The sequence below is a fragment of the Pleurodeles waltl genome, chromosome 9, assembly GCF_031143425.1.
Source record: "Pleurodeles waltl isolate 20211129_DDA chromosome 9, aPleWal1.hap1.20221129, whole genome shotgun sequence".
NCBI classification, from domain to species: domain Eukaryota; kingdom Metazoa; phylum Chordata; class Amphibia; order Caudata; family Salamandridae; genus Pleurodeles; species Pleurodeles waltl.
The window spans coordinates 1,082,618,750-1,082,639,232 of record NC_090448.1 but is presented as its reverse complement, the minus strand read 5'-3'; the positions used below and the strand labels follow the sequence as shown (position 1 = coordinate 1,082,639,232).

General features: G+C 44.5%; 1 protein-coding gene across 1 annotated transcript in view; it reads right to left on the bottom strand.

Moving 5' to 3' along the window:
• Positions 1-9,395: 9,395 nt before the first annotated feature.
• Positions 9,396-20,483, bottom strand: part of HEATR4 (HEAT repeat containing 4) — a 252,284-nt gene continuing 241,196 nt past the window's right edge. The window contains exons 16-17 of the mRNA XM_069208752.1: positions 11,826-11,878; positions 9,396-11,493 (exon numbers count right to left, since the gene is read on the bottom strand). Coding sequence (XP_069064853.1) covers positions 11,245-11,493; positions 11,826-11,878 — 302 coding nt within the window. The 3' untranslated portion in view covers positions 9,396-11,244. The remainder of the gene's footprint in view (positions 11,494-11,825; positions 11,879-20,483) is intronic.

The following is a 20,483-nucleotide window of genomic DNA, read 5'->3' as shown; positions in this document are numbered from 1 at the left end:
CTTTCTTTTGTTTTTTTTTCCCACTTTGGAAAGGACTGCATAAACACAATACAACGTTCTTGGGAATCCATCCATTTGTTGTTACTTTTGGAATAAATGTTTGCCGCGTATAATTAGAATTGAAAACTGCACTCTCAACAGTTCCCTTCTGTATAGTAATTTCCGCCATTTGTAGTGTGTGGAGATTGTCATTTATTGGGTCTATTTGTACATCTCCTCAGGAAGCTCATAGATCTTCAGTGAGACCAGTACCTTCTCACACAGCATCAGCTGTTGGAATTGTCGCTGTGGTCGTGTGTTCTAGGGTTTAATTGCATCGAGGGACTCTGATTAAGTCATTCAAACCTGTTTATCAACTGAGACCCTCTAATGGGAAAGTGACTGGGGCAGTTGGAAGTCCCTTTTTGGTCATCTTCAGGCCTTCTGATCCCAGAAAGGCACTACCTTTCTCGTTCCTTTCATAGCAAGAGTGTGGGTAGACCCTTATCCCGTCACGACGTAGGGCTCCTGCCTATTCTCTTTCTGGATCTGGTACTCCTCTGAAAAGAAAGAACCAAGTTTCATCCAGCTCTGAATGGTTTTGCCAGGACTCTCCCAAGTTTTTAGGCTGCACCTAGGCAACGCGCATGAAATGTCTTTCAACATGCTGTAATCTACTTCTGTGGTCCATGCCCATCATACGCCCATCACTTTCATTTGTTCCTTGGCCTACCTTTCAAAATTGCGTTGGTTTGTTAGGTAAATGCCTTAGGTTTGTCCCGCCTTGAGGCTGTTTTACTACCGCCTTGGAGACTGACCATGTTACATGGATTATTGCACGATCAGCCATACACCTTAGTTTAGGTGCACCACTTTCTTTTACCTCTCAGTTTCATGCTCGTGGTATGCTGCTGTTTCTTCTGGCATCTCGCTGTTTCTTTGCAGTGTCGGCACCCAACAAAGGCTGCAAGCTGGAGGGCGGTTCTTTTTTATTTATTTATATTGCTCAAACTGGGCAGGAAGATTGGAGCTCTTTACATGAGCACAAGTTATATTTGTAGCTCCATTCCTAAATTCTTCCCAAGTTTAGCAGGAGAAAAATATACTAACTGGTGCCTTTTAAATAGAAAAAACACAAGGGAAAACCCTCAACATGGCTCTCCCCAGCACAACGGGAGAGCCTATACTACAATAGTCACTGCATTCAGGAAACTCGCCCCATAATGCTTTGCGTGGCATTCCTTTTACAACACATTTTTCCCATAACTCCTAGGCCAATGGGACCACCACCAAAACATTCAGTACGGCGTGCTCTTTCTATCCAGCTTCTGGGTCCCCACACTAAGTTGAGAGGGGTGGCAAAATCATATCCTCTCCCACCATTCAATGTCTTTTTAAGCTCTGTCATGGCTATAGCTTTTGCTTTACACCTGGAAATGGTTTTTGTTCTAAGGGCCTTGTTTATAATAATAATCTAGCAGGCCTTCTAGGCCTGAAAATATGTAATGCACCGTGTCTTCTAGGGGCTGAATATATGATTACACTGCAAGGCACTCCGCTCTTCATGTGATTATGCCCTCTAGGGGCTCACTTGACCATGCTTCTTCCAAATGCTATTTAGGTCGCGTGTAAGCATCTGACCTCTTGTATACTTCTATGGGCTTAAAGCCATGTCATTTGTTTGTTTCATTGTCATTTAAAAATGTTTGCTTGCTAGTGGTCAGTCATACCTCTTTTTCCCTTCTTTTTCTCTTTGGCCGCAGGGACTAAGTACTGTATAATTACACTTTGTCATGTTTATCTGTTCTTAGGGAGACTTTCCCCCCCAACCCCCTTGGTTTCCTGCTCGTTTTTGAAGCTTCCCTTTTCTTGGCTGCTGTGAGGTTAGAAAACACATTTTACCATAAAGTGAGCCTCTAGTCCTGGCATAGAAATTAATTTCTCTGTTTAGTTGTATTAGAGTCCAAAATGTTTTATGCAGGGGCAAGGCTGAATAACATAATTTTAAGATTTAAAAAATTGTGAGTCTTTGCCTAAATCAGATGTTTTGGCAAACATTGAGATTTTTCTATTCAAGCGTTATAAAGTCTGACAGTGCCTTTTAAATGAACTTTCTTTCACAGTGCCATTCTAGTATTACAGTACTTTACATGTACACATTGGATAAGTTTCAAACAGAAGTTACAGTCTCATGATTAGGTTGAAGGTTCACATTTCGGTGCATGCAAGATACACATCCCCGGTTTATAAGGGCCCAGGTCACTCCATCCCATTATAATGATCAACTATAGCAGTTGTTTGCAGCTGTCTGTTTGACAATCGTTTTGATGTCAAGTTTAACAGCTTCCTAAATTGAGTTGTTTACTGTTATTTTAGGCCATCGTTTCAGAATAAGTCTTTCTGTGACGTAGGAGGCGGATTTCGTATCCCGGCATGCCTCTGTTCGCACCTGGGACGCGCTGGCATTACTGCTGTTCTGTTACTTCCTGCTGCAGGCCTGTGGCTCGATGTGTTCCTCGGAGGGTGGGAACTGGAGAGGGGAGAGTGGGCTGTGCTGGAGTTTGCAGGTAGGGGATTTCTGGGGGAGCCTGCGAGAAATTAACTTAAAGGTGGAATTGGCCCAGGGATATTCCGAAAATTGTCACTGTTGGAAATTTGGTTGCAGCGCAGTGTTATAGGGGTCGTGGTGTTTTACTGAGTCGCCTTTTGGTAGCAGTGCAGACTCGTTATTTAGAAATAAATATCTGGTCTTTGTGTAGTCTTCATTTCCACTGTCTCTGTAAGGTTTGATTCAAAACTGTCAAACCTTAAGCACCTGAGGTCCATCAATAAATATTGTACTCACTGGGATTTTCGGGCTGAGTGTTTATGTAATCAGTGCGGTGTCGCAATTGTGCTCCAGGTTGGGGAGCTGGACACTGATGAGTTAGATTTGAAGAGTGTCAGGGTAAATGGGCTATGGCTGTCTACAGATTGGAAAAACAAACTTTCTGAATTTACTTTTTATTTGTCCACTGTAATAGTACTGGCTGTTTTCACTTGGTTATAAATTCTCCCTCCTTTTTTCACATCTCATATGGTAGGGTCTGACCTCTGCTTTTCTATCAAAATTATCTGCCCTTTGTACCCCTAACTTTCCACTTTACCATGTAAAAGAGGAGTTCTGGGTGAACATTTTATATCAAAGTTTAAGACACATTTATAAATGATAACTACTTATGTGGCTTTGTTTTCCTATTTGTTTTCCTATTGATGCTGTCTTGGTCTGATCTACAAGATTACCAGCTGCAAACATTGGTATGCTTTAAACCTTATAACGAGTGGCGCCTTAAATTTCAATCCTACATGTGATGCTATGTTTATTACATCCTATAACCACCAGGCGTAGCTGGCAAGTTTCCCAGATCCATGCCTAATTTGCTGCTCCATTCCACGTGCTTTCCTTTTAATTCTGGGACTTGTAGGTCAGTTTTAAAATGGAATAAACAGTATCACAAGTTCCTGAATTCAAATAAAAACCTTGGACTGCGCAGCACTCATGGACCTGAGTAACTTAGCGCGGCTGACCAGGGACGTTGAAGATAGCACCCTTCCTTAAATTTCAGCAGGCCTAACCTGCTGGAATTGAACAGGGGGAGGGGCATAATAGTTGCAGGGACGTGCAGTTTTTTAGCGAGTTAAATACCAACATCTCCTGAGGCTCTTTCCAGAAAACTTGAAATTTGGAATAAGTATTGCATCCAGTAAATTCCAATCACCTCAGTGTTGGATTTTTATTGAATATGATAAATATTGAATTCAACAGGGCCAGCTCATAAACCAGCTGTTTGTGTAATGCATGTATGTGTGAGAAAAGGGTGCTTTAACATTGCAAGCAGTGGTTGAAGTGCCTAAAAAATTCATAGGAACAGGGTTCCCAAGTTCCAGAGAAGATACTTTACATAATCAGTAATTACAAGTAGTTTTGTTGTGTTTTGCACATTTTTTTTGGCCTTAACAAGTATGAAATCAACCCAGGAGTGAATCCTCAACAGCGGGAGAGCCGATACTACAATATTCGCTGCACTCAGGGAATCTCACCCCATAATGGTTGGCAGGGATACCTTTTACAACACATTTTTGGCCATAAGTCAGCCTGTGGTGGTCCTAGCACCACAAAAACATTCAGAAGGATGTGCTTTTTCTGTCCAGGCCACCTTGTGGGTCACACGAAGTTAGAGAGGGCCCAAGAATCATAGTCTCTTTCGCCATTCAATGAATATTTGAACTCTCTTATAGCTGGAGAATTTTTGTTTTTACAGCTGAGAGGAGTTTGTGTTGTAAGGCCTCAGTCCTCAGGGACATCTAGCCACAACCTGTGGTACTGCACCTTCTGCTGTTGACTCTACAGGGACATATAGACACAGCTAGTGGTACTGCATCTTCTGCTGTTGACTCTACAGTGACATCTAGTAACGAGCTGTGGCACTGCACCCTTGTGCCACTGACTCCACAGTTAAGGCCTGAAAATGTGTAATACACTATGCCCTCAAGGGGCTGATTATATAGTTACATGACCATCTTTCTTCCAAATGCTATTTTTACTGTGGTGGTCTGTAGGGGCTGTTCAGACCATTACAGTCTAATGCAAGTGCATGAAGAAATGCACAAACACAGTTTAGTTATGAAAAAGGTTTAATGTGCTGCATGGCTAAATATTTATAATGTTCCCACATGCGAGGTTGTCATTATCATTTGCAACGCCAACAGCTCTAACTCTTGCTAATACAAGACCTATTGCATTGCAAATGCTTGTTTATTATATGTGTGGTATTTGTATACTGCAAACTTAGCCAAAAAGCTGCAAAGCGCTCCTCAGGGTCAAAGCCAAAGATACAGTGTATGGCATCTGGCAAACTGGGTTTGAGAGTGAAGGTGGACTTCAGTATTCTTTAAAGAGATGTAGTTTCAGCTGTTTCATAAACTGGGTTGTGGTAGGTGGAATGTTGTTCCAGATCTTGGGTAGATAAGTGGAGAAGACCTGTTGCCTTCTTTTTTTTCTTTTTTACATGTGTTTCCAGTCTGTGGTGATCCTAATGTTCCAGATAGATAGATAAATGGAGAAGGCTTATTGCCTTTTTATTATTATTTTTTTTTATTTTTATTTTTTTTGCATGTTTCCAGTCTGAGGGTGCCCTGGCTGTGGGTGTGCTGAGAACCCCCAGAGATAGTCCGCCTGTCAGCCAGGTAGGTAGAGGTGACAGCTGTAATGTTTCTGTGGATGATGCAGCTAGTTTTGAAGATGGTGCAGGCCGGCAAGGGGAGCCAGTGAAGACTTCAGCATAAGAACATTCTCATATTTTTCAGGCCATTGATGAGGTGTGCTGCGGTATGTATGATGCCCAACATGGGCATCACACATAAAGAAGTAGAAACTGAGTTGAAGTCTGGTTTCCTGCCACAAGTCATACCTGTCCCCAGTCTCTACCTATCACCTGCATTGCTGGGATGTATGATATAACAGCACATGCATGAATGACGCATGCCTGAACAACGCAGTCGGAACAATGACTGCGTTGTTTCCACGAATGCATTTACCACGCATGCCTTTACAATGATTTTTTTGTTGGAATGGCATGCGTGGTTTTCGCATGCCCCTCCCACCTGCCCTAAAAACACAACTACTCTGACCCCTCCCACACGCCCTAAAAACACAACTACCCTAACCCCCACCAACAAAATAAAACTTCCCGACCCCCTACCCCTAAAAACCACCCTGGGCCCTAAAACCTACCCCAAACCCCTACCTGCCCTAAAAACAACTGACTCCCACCCGCCCTAAAAACAACCAACCTCCAAAAATAAAACTACCCTGCCCCTAAAAACAAAATGACCCCCCCACCCTGCCCCTAAAAACCCACCCTAAATACAAAATTACCCCGACCCAGCCCCTAAAAATGAAATTACCCCACCCCGCCCTAAAAACAAAACTACCCTGATCCCCCCACTGTGCCCTAAAAAATAAAATACAAAAAAAACTACCACCCCACCCCTAAAAACTACCCCGATTCCTCTTGCAGCCTCCTACCTGATTGTGTCCTACCCCAACCCTCCACCCCTCCCCTAAAAACACAATTGACCCAATCCCCCCACCTGCCCTAAATACAGAACTACCCCGCCCCTAAAAACCTGCCAACCACTGGCCCTAAATACAAAATCACCCGGACCCCCCCACCCCATCCACTAAAAACAAAATTAATCCGAACACCCCCCCACCCACCCTAAATATAAAATTAACCCGTTCCCCCCCCCCCCCCCACCTGCCCTAAATACAAAATTACTCCAACACCCCCCTAAAAACAAAATGACCCTAAACCCCCACCCCGCCCTAAAAACAAAACTACCATAAAAACTACCCCCCAGCCCCACTTACCTGACCGGGTCCTCTCCCGATGCTGACGCTCTTTTTCTCTGCCTTAACCATGCATGTGCTTTGTTCAGCCGATGCGTGGTTAAGGCAGAGAAAAAGGGAGTCGTCGTTCGGGTAAGTGTGGTGACTGCATCGCTGTAGATGCGTCTCGTTGTATTTGCCGCGTTGTAATTGATGTTTCCTGCACTGGCGTTTACGGGGGGATTTAGGACTTTATCCACCAGGTCGGCCTTCCATGAGGACTTGCTGAATATAAAGAAGCACATCTTGTGAAATGAAAAATGGAAAGCGTAGGGAGGAAAAGCTTCTTGGGAAGAGGCATGACTGACCCCTAATCACCATATTCATTTCAGCTCTCCCAGAAAAGCCCACAATTGATTTATACCAAAGTCAACGTGTTTAAATGCAGCCTTTTGTATGACTGATCAGATTGCGGTGGAGAGGCGAGGACAGAAAGCACATCCATGTTTTGGATAGATGCAGTCTGATATTTAACGTGGTGTGTGTGAAGATTTTGCTCCCGGATTTGTTTCCACACAAAAAAAAAAAAATCAACCGTGCACGTTTGGTTAAAAACAACAACAACATAATAGAAACACTAGAGATTGTATAACCTGTTTGGCTTCCTTTTTTCTTTACCTACACTGCCCTACAAAGCTTATATATAATGGGTGGAAAGCATTCTTTCCTGTTTTTTTTTCCACATTGGTAGGACTAACGGAATCCAGTGACAAATGTGCTTTCTTGATGCACTCGCACAACTTCAAGTAAGCATCATTGCACTCTGCACAGTGTGAGACATTCAGCAGAAATTGGTGCACAACTTGGTACAGTCGTTGTGGTTCGGTAGTGCAAGTGACAGGGTCAGACAAACCATGGCCACCTTCACGAAAACCTGATGTCCATGAAGAGAAGACCTCTAGATGCACTTAGGCCAGGGAGATGAGAATTAGGCCAGAAAGAACAGCTTGCTCGGTCCTATGAAGGTTTAACTCATGCTTTCCTTTGCAGCGTGTCCTGTAGTCACTTCTGACGGTTGTGGTGAGGTGAGGTCTGCATCTGAGCTCTGGCAGTTCCTGCACTGCAAGAACTAAAGCAGCATGTCTTGTTAAAGGGACTGGTGACGGCTGTGGTGAGCTGGAGGGGTGCATCTGAGCTCTGGCAGTTTCTGCACTGCAGGGACTAAAGCAGCATGTCTTGTTAAAGGGACTGGTGACGGCTGTGGTGAGCTGGAGGGGTGCATCTGAGCTCTGGCAGTTCCTGCACTGCAAGAACTAAAGCAGCATGTCTTGTTAAAGGGACTGGTGACGCTGTGGTGAGCTAGAGGGGTGCATCTGAGCTCTGGCAGTTCCTGCACTGCAAGAACTAAAGCAGCATGTCTTGTTAAAGGGACTGGTGACGCTGTGGTGAGCTAGAGGACGGCATCTGAACTCTTTGTCAGTTTCTGCACTGCGGGGACTGAACGAGGATGTCATGTTAAAGGGACTGCTCCCTTCCGACAAGTACCAGTCGCATAAAAACCATGTATGTCACAGGATATATAGCACAGGCTACGCTTGAACTTTTCAGCAAATGCAATGCATGTTGTAAGTAAAAGGGTTACTTTTTACCAGCATGCATCGGAGAGGGCTGAGGGCAATCTGGTCAGTTCGTCAGCGTGCAATACTTTAGTATGGGAGACTGGGTATGTTTTTTTTTGTGGATTTGGTGTTGGTTGGGAACTTGGTGTTGAATCTGGAGGGCCAGAAAATAACCGTTTTCTGCAACAAACTGCTGACTCTAGAACCAGTCAGACCTTGAGGCACTTTCCTGTTATTAAAAAACACATTTGCTGATAGCACTTTGAATATTTAGAGTAGGGAATGTAACTTACAAGTAACAGAATTCCCTTCAGTCTTCTTTATTTATATATATATATATATATTTATTTATGAATGCAGTACAATTTTATAGTAGAAAAGCTCCAGGGTCCCAAGCAAAAGAACAGAACATGGCAAATGGAGGTGACATAGGACATAGGGAAGCAGGGGCAGCTCAGCGGCGTGTGACTCCACGTGTTGACCAGTGCTACAGGCCAGAGCCTGGAGAGGCCTCCTGGCACGGAGTGCTGTTTGAAGGAAGATGTGAATCCAGACATTAAAGAAAAGAGCGTGGGGGTATGGTGTAATGGGCATGGAGGTAAGACTTCTAATACAAAGGTAGTAGCTGGTTGGATGTGGCGGGTCTGCCGTGGGTGTCTCATGGGCTATTGTACAGGCAAGGATACCAATACTCTATTGTCTCCAGGGTCGGACAAAGTCTAAGCCAGGGCTCGGCCCAAGTCATTGGCTGTTTCTACGTGCAGGTCTGTGTAGATGTAACAGTATCGAGGCAGACGCTAGACCGCGGCTAAATGGGAATAGTACGCGGTCAGTATAGGGTAAAGGACCCCCAGCGAAAGACCAAGGGATCTGTCATTTGTCAAGTACAGTCATTCAGGAATGGGTCCCAGACTTGGAGGTAAGTTTCTTCCTTGTCTTGAAGCTTGTAGATGCGCCTCTTGTAGGATTGCCTCAGCCTCCTATATAAGGCACGCCATACCTTCACTGAAGCAATCAGAACTTGCAACATCCTAATTATGAAGGGCTAGATGGACGAAGAGGGCTATATATGAGCACATGTATTGTGTCTGCAGTACATAACTTTGGAGTCAATGTCATGCCAGTGGTTTCACATCTGCATCATTAACATCCGTGATTCTTAACCGGTTGACTGAATCACTGCTCACAACCTGGGACCACATGCTAAGTAATTTTTATGATTTAAACCTCAAAACAATACCCAAAAATACAGATACAAGAATAATCAGATATATACACAAATTATGACATACTGTATTTAATTAGCAAGCAAAAAAACAGAAATTGAATTGTATTTAGAAGGTTAGAAATTTTCAAAATTCGGTTTTATTTCGAATTGGCGAAACTATATTGCAAAGTAGTGTATTGTTTTTTACTTTTTTGTTGTTGCTCCTACTGCCTGCTTTCTTTTTGTTGGCACATGCCTGTGCTTTAACGGAGGCCCCATTGTCCATATTGGATTGTTTGCTGTACGTGTGCTTCTCCCATGAGTCAGGCTATGGATACCAACTTGATTTTTAGCCTCCAGTTTTAAACTCCTTCACGTTTACAGACAGTTATTAATGTTATATTTTATTTATGAATATATACTTAGTAAAGTTGATATTTTGTTTTCTGAAGAGTCACAGACCTCCTGGGTAGGAGACTGTCCCCCAGGGGCTGTGCATCTGAGGTTATGAACTACTGATCTAGATGAAAGGAAGAGACTGAACCTGTGCAAAGTTGTGGTTTACTTGAAGGGAGCCTAACCTACCCCTCAGTGGATCATTTTGAATCCATGTCAATAGGTATATGTGTACTTCACACACTGAAAACTGAATAACATGTGGGTGGTAACAGGTTTGGCTGGTAAGGATCCTGAAGGAGAGGTATGAGATATGCGCAGAATCTCACAACTGCAGACAAGGAGAGAGGCTTAGATTAGGAAACAGGGCTTCTAAGTGGCCATAAAACTAATTTCAATCCTAGATATCCATGATCACGGTGAGTTTACAAACGTAGAATGAATTTGAGGCTTAGGAGGGAGCTGTGGGTCAGATGACAGGTGGAGATATTCTGGATGGCCTCATGTTGGCCAGGGAGATAGTCTTTCCTCTTGATATTTGTTCATACAGTTCTGATACTAGAGTCTTTTTTTAACATTTCTATCACTGGTTTTGTCAAATGGGTTGTGTGCAAGTTGCAGGGCCCCTCTCCAAGCCTCCACGGGGGGCGAAGAGGCTGTTCGCCGGTGCAGGGTGAGCGTGCGGACTGCTAGCAGCAGTGCCGGTGATGCAATGCGGGGTTGCACCTTGTGTGTTTTATTTTGCGCTTAAAAATACACGGGGCACAGGCTGCCCATGTCGGAGGTCCGGTAGTTCTGTCACTTCTCTTAATGTGTCGTGGATCGAGGCCCAATGATGGTGCAGCACTGGGCAAGCCCACAGCATGTGATGGAGGTCCGTGCCAGGTTGGGGGGCTTCGTGGGCAAGTGATTTGTGCTGTGGGGTAGCACCTGTTGAGTCGGGCCGGGGTTTGGTATTCCCGGTGAAGAAGGTGATACTGAACGTTTTTAAAGCGAGGATTACGGGAAACTTGCTCGAGGTGCAGGAGCGCTGTTTCCCACTCTTTGTCCCTCAAGTCCCCGCCTATTTCCACCTCCCATCGGCGTCGGAGGGGTGTTAGTGGGAGATGCACTCATTGTTACTCTGTTACTGCTTACTAGCTTTTGGTGATGTGTTTCTAGTCATAATATGGGACATGCTTTCAGCTGAATGAACATTATGAAATTGTCACCACGGATTTACCCCACTCTGAGGAGTCTCCATAGTCTTCAAATGCCAATAAATTGATTTATAGAAATAAAAAAGGAGTGTTGGTGTGACTGAAAAACATTTTATTTGGCCGAACAGATTTTGGAAATAAACATAAAGTAAATCTGCAACGAAATAAAATGTGGCTGAACCACCATTGGTACAAGTAAACTTATGTAAGTTGTATCCTGCGGTCTTATCTCTGAAGACCTGATGGGCTTGTAATTAATATAGTGTAGCATTTCCATAGAGCGTTCCTACCCTTTGAGGAGGACCCACAGCGATTCCTGGTTGGGTAGTTGGCGGCGTGGGTTGGTTGAGCTGTTATCTAACAATTCAACAAGTGTTACTAATTCTACCAGCCAGGTTAGCTGCCCTGCAGTCAGCCAGTCCTCCACGGTACACGTTTTATTTACGCCCCTGGCCACAAATATCAAACATCGTGTTAAACAGAAGAATAAAATCGCTTGGTAAAAAGTGGCTTTTGATGACAATTATTTGCTTTGCACTTAAGTAAAATCTCTCCTTCTCGGTCTTCGCCCATCCCCGGCAGTCTATGCGGCTGCCTGTCCTTCTTACAGGTCCTAGGAGTGAGGCGCTTCTTGCCACAGAGGTGCGCCCCGTCTGTGCCGCAGAGTCTTGGGGGGGTTAAGGCCCCTTGTGTTGCAGGCCTAGACGGGGGGTCCATCAGCGCCTGAAACGGAAGAGTTCAGAAATAAGAACATTAAGGATTTGTGAAATGTTGTAAACATGTTATGCCTATTATTTATAAGTTATTAACCGCTTTCTATTAATGTATACTTTATTAACCATTTTGTCACAAAGTAATCAAATAATCACTGCTGTACTTTGCCAAAGAGAAGCTGAGGACAGTAAGCACTTCTGAAAGCGATTAAACGTACTGCACGGAGTTAAACCTGTGGCAACAAAACGCAGTGCAGTAAGTGTTTCCCAGCATTGAAACCGGAAGAGAATACATGCACAACCGGAAATGCCTCCCAGACACACTGTATTTCCGTACCCTACCTTCAGCTCGGGTTCAGAGGTCGCAGTCATCCTGGTAGAGGGGCGGCTCTTATCTGCATGTGTGGGAGAGAGACAAATCTATCAGCACCAAACAAGGAGACCACAAACATGTTCTCACTGTGACTACAGTCCCACTCTGCTTCAGATGTACCCAGCATGGTGAAGGTTCATCACCAAATTAACCCCTTCGCTGCCAGGCCTTTTCCCCCTCCTGTGCTGAGCATTTTTTTGGCTATTTGGGGCAGTTCGCGCTTAGGCCCTCATAACTTTTTGTTCACATAACCTACACACGCCAAATTTGCGTCCTTTTTTTCCAACATCCTAGGGATTCTAGAGGTACCCAGACTTTGTGGGTTCCCCAGAAGGAGGCCAAGAAATTAGCCAAAATACAGTGAAAATTTCGTTTAAAAAAAATGGGAAAAAGGGGCTGCAAAAGAAGGCTTGTGGTTTTTTCCCCTGAAAATGGCATCAACAAAGGGTTTGCGTTGCTAAAATCACCAGCTTCCCAGGTTTCAGGAACAGGCAGACTTGAATCATAAAACCCAATTTTTCAACACAATTTTGGCATTTTACTGGGACATACCCCATTTTTACGATTTTTTGTGCTTTCAGCCTCCTTCCAGTTAGTGACCACAATCGGGGAGAAACCAGTGCTGGATCCCAGAAAGCTAAACATTTCTGAAAAGTAGACAAAATTCTGAATTCAGCAAGGGATCATTTGTGTACATCCTGCAAGTGTTTCCTACAGAAAATAACAGCTGAAATAAAAAAATATTGAAATTGAGGTGAAAAAAACAGCCATTTTTCTCCACGTTTTACTCTGTAACTTTTTCCTGCGATGTCAGATTTTTGAAAGCAATATACTGTTACATCAGCTGGACTCTTCTGGTTGCGGGGATATATAGGGCTTGTAGGTTCATCAAGAACTCTAGGTACCCAGAGCCAATAAATGAGCTGCACCTGCAATGGGTTTTTATTCTATACCGGGTATACAGCAATTAATTTGCTGAAATATAAAAAGTGAAAAATAGGTATCAAGAAAACCTTTGTATTTCCCAAATGGCCACAAGATAAGGTGTTGAGAAGCAGTGGTTATTTGCACATCTCTGAATCCCGGGGTGCCCATACTAGCATGTGAATTACAGGGCATTTCTCAAATAGACTTCTTTTTTTACACACTGCCTTACATTTGGAAGGAAAAAATGTAGAGAAAGACAAGGGGCAATAACACTTGTTTTGCTATTCTGTGTTCCCCCAAGTCTCCCGATAAAAATGGTATCTCACTTGTGTGGGTAGGCCTAGCGCCCACAAAAGGAAATGGCTCAAAACACAACGTGGACACATCACATTTTTTCACAGAAAACAGAGGTGTTTTTTGCAAAGTGCCTACCTGTGGATTTCGAACTCTAGCTCAGCCGGCACCTAGGGAAATCTACTAAACCTGTGCATTTTTTAAAACTAGAGACCTAGGGGAATCCAAGATGGGATGACTTGTGGGTCTCTGACCAGGTTCTGTTACCCAGAATCCTTTGCAAACCTCAAAATTTGGCTAAAAAACACATTTTCCTCACATTTCGGTGACAGAAAGTTCTGGAATCTGAGAGGAGCCACACATTTCCTTCCACCCAGCGTTCCCCCAAGTCTCCCGATAAAAATGATACCTCACTTGTGTGGGTAGGCATGGCGCCCACGAAAGGAAATGGCTCAAAACACAATGTGGACACATCACATTTTTTCACAGAAAACAGAGGTGTTTTTTGCAAAGTGCCTACCTGTGGATTTTGGCCTCTAGCTCAGCCGGCACCTGGGGAAACCAGCAGACCAGCAAATTTTTGAAAACTAGACACCTAGGGGAATCCAAGATGGGGTGACTTGTGGGGCTCTGACCAGGTTCTGTTACCCAGAATCCTTTGCAAACCTCAAAATTTGGCTAAAAAACAAATTTTCCTTACATTTCGGTGACAGAAAGTTCTGCAATCTGAGAGGAGCCACAAATTTCCTTCCACCCAGCACTCCCCCAAGTCTCCCGATAAAAATGATACCTCACTTGTGTGGGAAGGCATAGCGCCCACGAAAGGAAATGACCCAAAACACAACGTGGACAAACAGAGGTGGTTTTTACAAAGTGCCTACCTGTGGATTTTGGCCTCTAGCTCAGCTGCCCCAGGGGGGGCAGAAATGGCCTAAAATAAATATGCCCCCTCAAGCCCCCCGGGGAGCGACCCTTGCCTACGGGGTCGCTCCCCCTGCGTGACATTGACGCAAAAAAAAAAGATCCCCGGTGCCTAGTTGTTTCTGCCCCCCTTGGGGGCAGATTGACCTAAAATCTGCCGATTTGCCCCCAAGCGGGGCAGTAATGGTCTAAATACAATTTGCCCCCCAGGGGAGTGACCCTTGCCTAATGGCTCGCTCCCCATCTCTAAAAAAACAAACAAACAAAAAAAAACACCCCCAAAAATTTGCCCTGGTGCCTAGAGGTTTCTGCGCCCCATCGGGGCAGATAAGCCTAATAACAATAGGCCGATCTGCCCCCAGGGGGTGCAGAAATGGCCTAAAATAAATTTGCCCCCTGCCGCCCCACCCCCCCGGGGAGCGACCCTTGCCTATGGGGTCGCTCCCCTTGCGTGATGTTGGCGCAAAAAAAAAGATCCCTGGTGCCTAGTGGTTTCTGCCCCCCTTGGGGGCAGATTGACTTAAAATCGGCCGATCTGCCCCCAAAGGGGGCAGAAATGGCCTAAATACAATTTGCCCCTCCAGGGGAGCGACCCTTGCCTAAGGGGTCGCTCCCAATCTGTAAAACAACCACACAAAAAAATCCCCGGTGCCTAGTGGTTTCTGCCCCATCGGCCTAATTAAAATAGGCTGATCTGCCCCCGGGGGGCAGAAATGGCCTAAAATAAATTTGCCCCCCCCAGAAAACTCCCTGGTGTCTAGTGGTTTCTGTCCCCCTTGGGGGCAGATCGGCCTCATAAAAATAGGCCAGTCTTCCCCCAAGGGGGGCAGAAACGGCCTAAATATAAATTGCCCCCTAGGGTAGCGACCCTTGCCTAAGGGGTCGCTCCCCATCTCAAAAATACAAAAAAAACAAAAACAACAACAACAACCAAAAAAATTATCCCTGGTGCCTAGAGGTTTCTGCCCCCCCTAATTGTAGGCCGACCTGCCCCCAGGGGGGGCAGAAAAGGCCTTTAAAAAAAATGCCCCCCCTGGGAGTGACCCTTGCCCAAGGGGTCGCTCCCCTTGCGTGAAATTCACAAAAAAAAAAAAACACTAGACAGTGGTTTCTGTCCCCCTTGGGGGCAGATTGGCCTCATAAAAATAGGCCAATCTGCCCCCAAGGGGGGCAGAAATGGCCTAAATATTATTTACCCCCTATGGGCTCTGTGCCCAGGACGTAATGGTTACGTCCTGGGCACACGAGCACTGTGCCGCAGGACGTAACCATTACGTCCGCGGCACAGAAGGGGTTAAGATAGTAAGGATATGGTTTGTCTACACGGTCAGCAGTGGTTGCTTTGCCATAATCTCACTGAGCAAGGTATGAATTCGCAAGTCATCTTACTTTTTAGCACGTAGCTTAGGGAAGTATAGTTTTCTGCCTTATGGAAACCCCTAACACAAATATAATGGTAACATCCATAATGTGTGGCTAAATTGAGTGAAACTAATGTATGGGCTTGTTTTAAATTAAGGGATGAAGCATATAGACTGAAGCAAGAAGGTGTACCTTCTGCACACAGCCTCTCTCTCTCACACACACACAACCCCTCTTCTGTCAGTCAACACACTGAAAAGGCCGGCTCTGAAAACAGGGCCTTCCTAGGACCAGCATATATTCACGCCAACATTTCTGACCATTCACATTATAATCCAGACTGGGAAGCAAAGCTCTGGGCTACAGGATCAAGAATGATTCATATAAGGATCTGCCAAGCTCTGCAGGGATGCTTTAACACACACTTAAGATATAAGATGGCCTCTCACCAAAATAAGTCAGAAGCCTCCTACTACCAGGAAGGCTGGGCTTTTAGAACTGGTCTGTCAACATGGCAGCCTCAGGGTTACGTAAGGATTGTCCACAACATGACCACTTCCAGAGAATGCTGAATCCTTTTTATTTTTTTGTTTCTTTATTTCAAATCTCTTCAACAGTACAACATACCCATCATGTCGACAGAGAATTACTTCTTAGTAAGTGACCACAGCTTGAAAAAATATCCCACTCCACCTCCTGCTCAGGCATCTTCCCGCTACATACATGTAACAGTTATTTAGTTCACGGTTCTGTTCGCCCGTCATCCTCTTCAGAGTTCAGCAGTAAATATGTACAGAGACCAAATATCCATTGGGTGTGAGGTCTCGGGCAGCAGTTTGTCACAAAGTTCTAGTTGTTCCGTCATGTTGGCCATCAAGGGTTTTGCTAACAGTAGTGCAAGTGGTGTAAACCTTTGTTTGGTAGGAGGTGTGTTTTTTAACCCATCAAAAAGCAGCAGCCACCAAGGTCATTTGAATCGAGGTTTCTGTTTTTTTTTGTGTATTGTGTTAGTCACTTGTTCCCAAAATTAAAAAATATTAGGCCATGCTCACGCAAGAAGACGGAACCCGCACACAATGCTCGTCTGCAGCGGGGACTATTGCACAGTGTCCATATATGTATTACTAATGAGATATAGTACATACAGTGTAGGAAACTGAATTAGATTATTCACAGTCTGCTGCTAGGTACTAGTCCCTCTGTGAGCAATAAAAGCCCCATGAAGAAAGCCATCAAGTGGATTAATGTCAGAGCGTCCTTTGATGGTACCTGTAGTTCTAAATTGGCCCCCGTCATACAGGTCTCTCCAAACACTAATGTGTAGTTTATGTAGCTGAGTTGCTGCCTTTTTCTTCCTTGACAATGGGGAAGGGAGGATTTGATGACAGTGGTACCAAGGGTGTTCATAACACTTTATGGTTGCTCTTGCTTATGAGTTTGTCTCATGCTATAGCCGTACAGTGTACTGTGTTGATTTCCTCAGCTTTGTTATGATCTTTGGCTCGGGGAACGGTCTGAAGAGGGATGGGGTCTGTCTCATCCCTCTCCACTGTAAAGTGGGCCACATATTGCTGTGGATTAAACCAGTAATGTGCAAAATGCACTTGTGCACATAAATAGTCAAGTCCCATATTTTGCAATGTAAGAATCCCTTGTTAGGGCATAGGTTTTCCAAGCAATTCGAGGGTTTCTGTTGGTCCATGCTAGTTTGAACAGTTGCAATTACAATTAATTAATGATATGTGTCTATATGAGTTTCCACACACTTGCTGGGTTTCAAGATGACAATCAGAATGACTACCCGCAGGGATAGAGGTAGACTATCTTTAATAATGGCCTCAACAATGACAGTTAGTAGATCAGCGTAGATACTGTAACTCTGTCTGTAGCCCACCAGACTCCGGAGCTTTGCCGTACGGGAGGCATGTATCACTGCTTTGATTTCTTCTATTACAATGGGATGCAACAGAAACTCCAGATGGGCAATATTTAGTCACACACAAGCAGTGCGGCCTACATATTGCTGAATGTATTTCTGCTTCACCCTACATTTCAATTAGTTTAAATCCCTATAATGTTTATTGAAGATCCCCTCATTGTCCAACACCTTGTGTTAAGACTACCTCTACGGGTCCTTATAGAAGTGACATTTTTTGCAGTCCATGGCTTTCTGATTGTGAAGGCTAGTGTCTTGCCCATTGCTCATCCTCCCTGTATGCTTTGGCTTTGTCGTCTTTCCCAAGGTAATTGGCCTCTTGTTCCCCGTCTTATCATATTCTGTGTCTCTGTTCCGGATGTCCTCTTTAATCACTGCATTTCCTCTTAGGCATCTGAGCTTCTAAGTGTCTTATCTATTTCTCCAGGGTTATAATGTGATGGCATAGGGATTTTAGTACTCCATTGCTATGCAATGACCTCTAACTGCAGCCTTAAAGACCTGCCATAGAGTAGGTATCACTTCAAATGTCCCCTGGTTGTTGTTTATGTCTGCCCTTATTTCACTCAAAAGACAATGTCTAGTAGGTTCTCGAAGAAAGGTGCCTTATTTTTTCGATCCTAAGACTTATGGGGATTCTGTGCTAAAATGACACAGAGCGGTCAGAGGATGGTTGTCCAGGTACTCACATCGTGAGTAGTCAACCAGTAATTGAGGATGGTCTACATGTTGTGTGAATAGTCTAACCCTTCTTTCGGGGATGTCTGTGAAGTTCTCCATATATCAATGAGTTCCCTCTCGTATATAATCCCAGCCATGACCCTACTTACGGCAGTGTTACCTCTTTTTAGGGAATTGTCCACTCAGTGTGTGGCTCAAATATCACGCTGAAGTCTTTACCCCAGATTGATGTTTTATGTTTTATTTGTTTTTATTTGACCCCTTAAGGAGTTGAACAATTTTGGGCCAACGTAATTTGGGTCATAAGTGTTGACAATTGTCAAATTCTGCCTGCGAGTGTGCTCTGCACTACTGTGTATCGACCTAAAGTGTCTGCTACATAGAGCGGAATGGAAACTCATGTCCAATAACAGTAACAGCCCCCCTAACATATGACAAATATGATGAGTCCTGCCCACTTGTGGAACAGCTGTCTATCATTCAAGGAGATCAGGTAAGTTTCCTGCAGTATGGCTACATTCACCTTTGGGCGCTGCAAATAAGGCAGGACTCGCTGAGTCTTTCTGGGTTTCCACATTAAAAATTGATATTGTGTATTGGTTTCAACTTGGTCGATCATCCGTCTAAATTTGGATGTTCGTGTGCTGTGTATATTAACATGTTTGTAGCCAGATGTGATGAGCTGATCAGCATATAGATGCAGAACGCTGTTGGGCTGTTTTGCAGTGTGATACATTTCAAACAAAACAAGACCCTCCCATGCCAGCACCCCCAACTTTGCCGGCGAATGCCGATGCTCTTCTCCGAATGCACCCCCAACTTTGCTCTCCCTACATTAACAGTGGCATCAACAAAGTAAAAACAGTAAGAACTTAAATTGCCCTGGAGTTTACCATGGAGTGGGGGAGGGTCAGACGAGAGCCTCCAGTTTGTATGCACCTGCCGTTCCCAATGTGGCCGAGGGGATAGAGAAATTAAATAACAGGCATAAGAAGTTCCATTAGATATAGTCAGCACACAGTGCTTGAAATGAAATAATATTTATACAGCGCTGCTTTGACCTCAAAGGTATCCTGGCGCTAGCCCACACAATCTCAGCAGATGCATGTAATCTGCAGGATTTAACATTGGGTAGAGGACTGTTTGTTGCATTTTTTTCTCGACAGTCGTGTATGCTCTACAAGCCTCCCAGACGGCAAGGATAAAGTCTGGATATGGTCTGGATATGGTGATATTGAGCATCCTCTGAACTGAAGGTCCTGTTTCCCCTTGCTGTATGAAGTGCCAGCTTACAATATTTGAAGTTCAGAGGTCTAGAAAGGAAGGGCCTGACAGGAACGCCAGGCGGTAGATGTGATGCCAGCGAGCAATGTGCCCCTTCTACCAAAAGGGCTTGGAAAAGCAGCAATTTCCAAATAGGTAGATCAGCGTATCCTCCACAAAGGATTCCATTCTGCCAATGTCGGTTGATTCTGATATCCCCAAGATGTGAGTATTGTTTCTCTGTGTTTTGACTTTCAAATCTTCATTTTACCTTTGACAAACAAGATTATCACATTGTAGTTCATCTTTGTTGGTGGAAATTCTGTTTTCCACATCAGTCAGGCAGTAGCCATGTTTGTCTATTGATAAGAGGCTTGACTGCATGTGTTTAAGTAATATTTCATGTCTACTTCCTCATCTGCTTCATCAGGATCACCTTGTCCCTTAGCCACAGGAGGGTTTTCAGGTTCAGATTGTTTACCAGCACAACTGGTTTCGAAGGGCAGTTTGGGCTCAGTGCTTCTCTCCATTTTAATAGCCAGTAGCCTATTGGAAGGGAGGATTTGTTGTGTAAGTGTTTATTAGGCCTTCAGGAAGAACCAAAGCAGTTCTGCGCAGTGTTATTGTGGTTTCAGGAGATTAATAAATCTGGATGGATATTTTGAGCAGTGTGGACTCTAGGACACACCACTCTGCATTAGTCCCAGGGGGCACAAGCAGTCCAGTTACCTCCAGATACAACATTTGCACAGTGCACTAGCTTTTGAGAGTAGGGAGGCGGGGGAGCAGATCCATTGTATTGTACCCTTACAGCATTCCTGGCCAATTTACAGTGGTTCCAGCTGTTTCCACTCCTATATTTCAACACAGATCGTCTGATAGCCGATAGCAGTCTTTTGGGGTCAAGCCCTCACTGGCATCAAAGCCACTCATTATATTGGTATTTACCCCGTCCATGCTTAGCAGGAAATGCAGCGATCAGGGGTCTGCAAAGTCGGCTATATCTTAACTGCACAACCCTCATCCACCACTAGTCTGGCCCTACTGTTCTTTTCTCTACAGGGAAGTGAGCACTGGGTTTTTAAAATATGCAATTCTTGTTTCTCCTATTAGTAATGGGCCCTGGTCTTTGGCCTCTGAGACGTTCACCAACGCGACCATTTTCTTAATTTTTCATTGCAGCAGCATGTTTTTGTTCCCGGCGTGAGGCTGGGGTGATCCTGGATGCACAGCGCCGGTTATA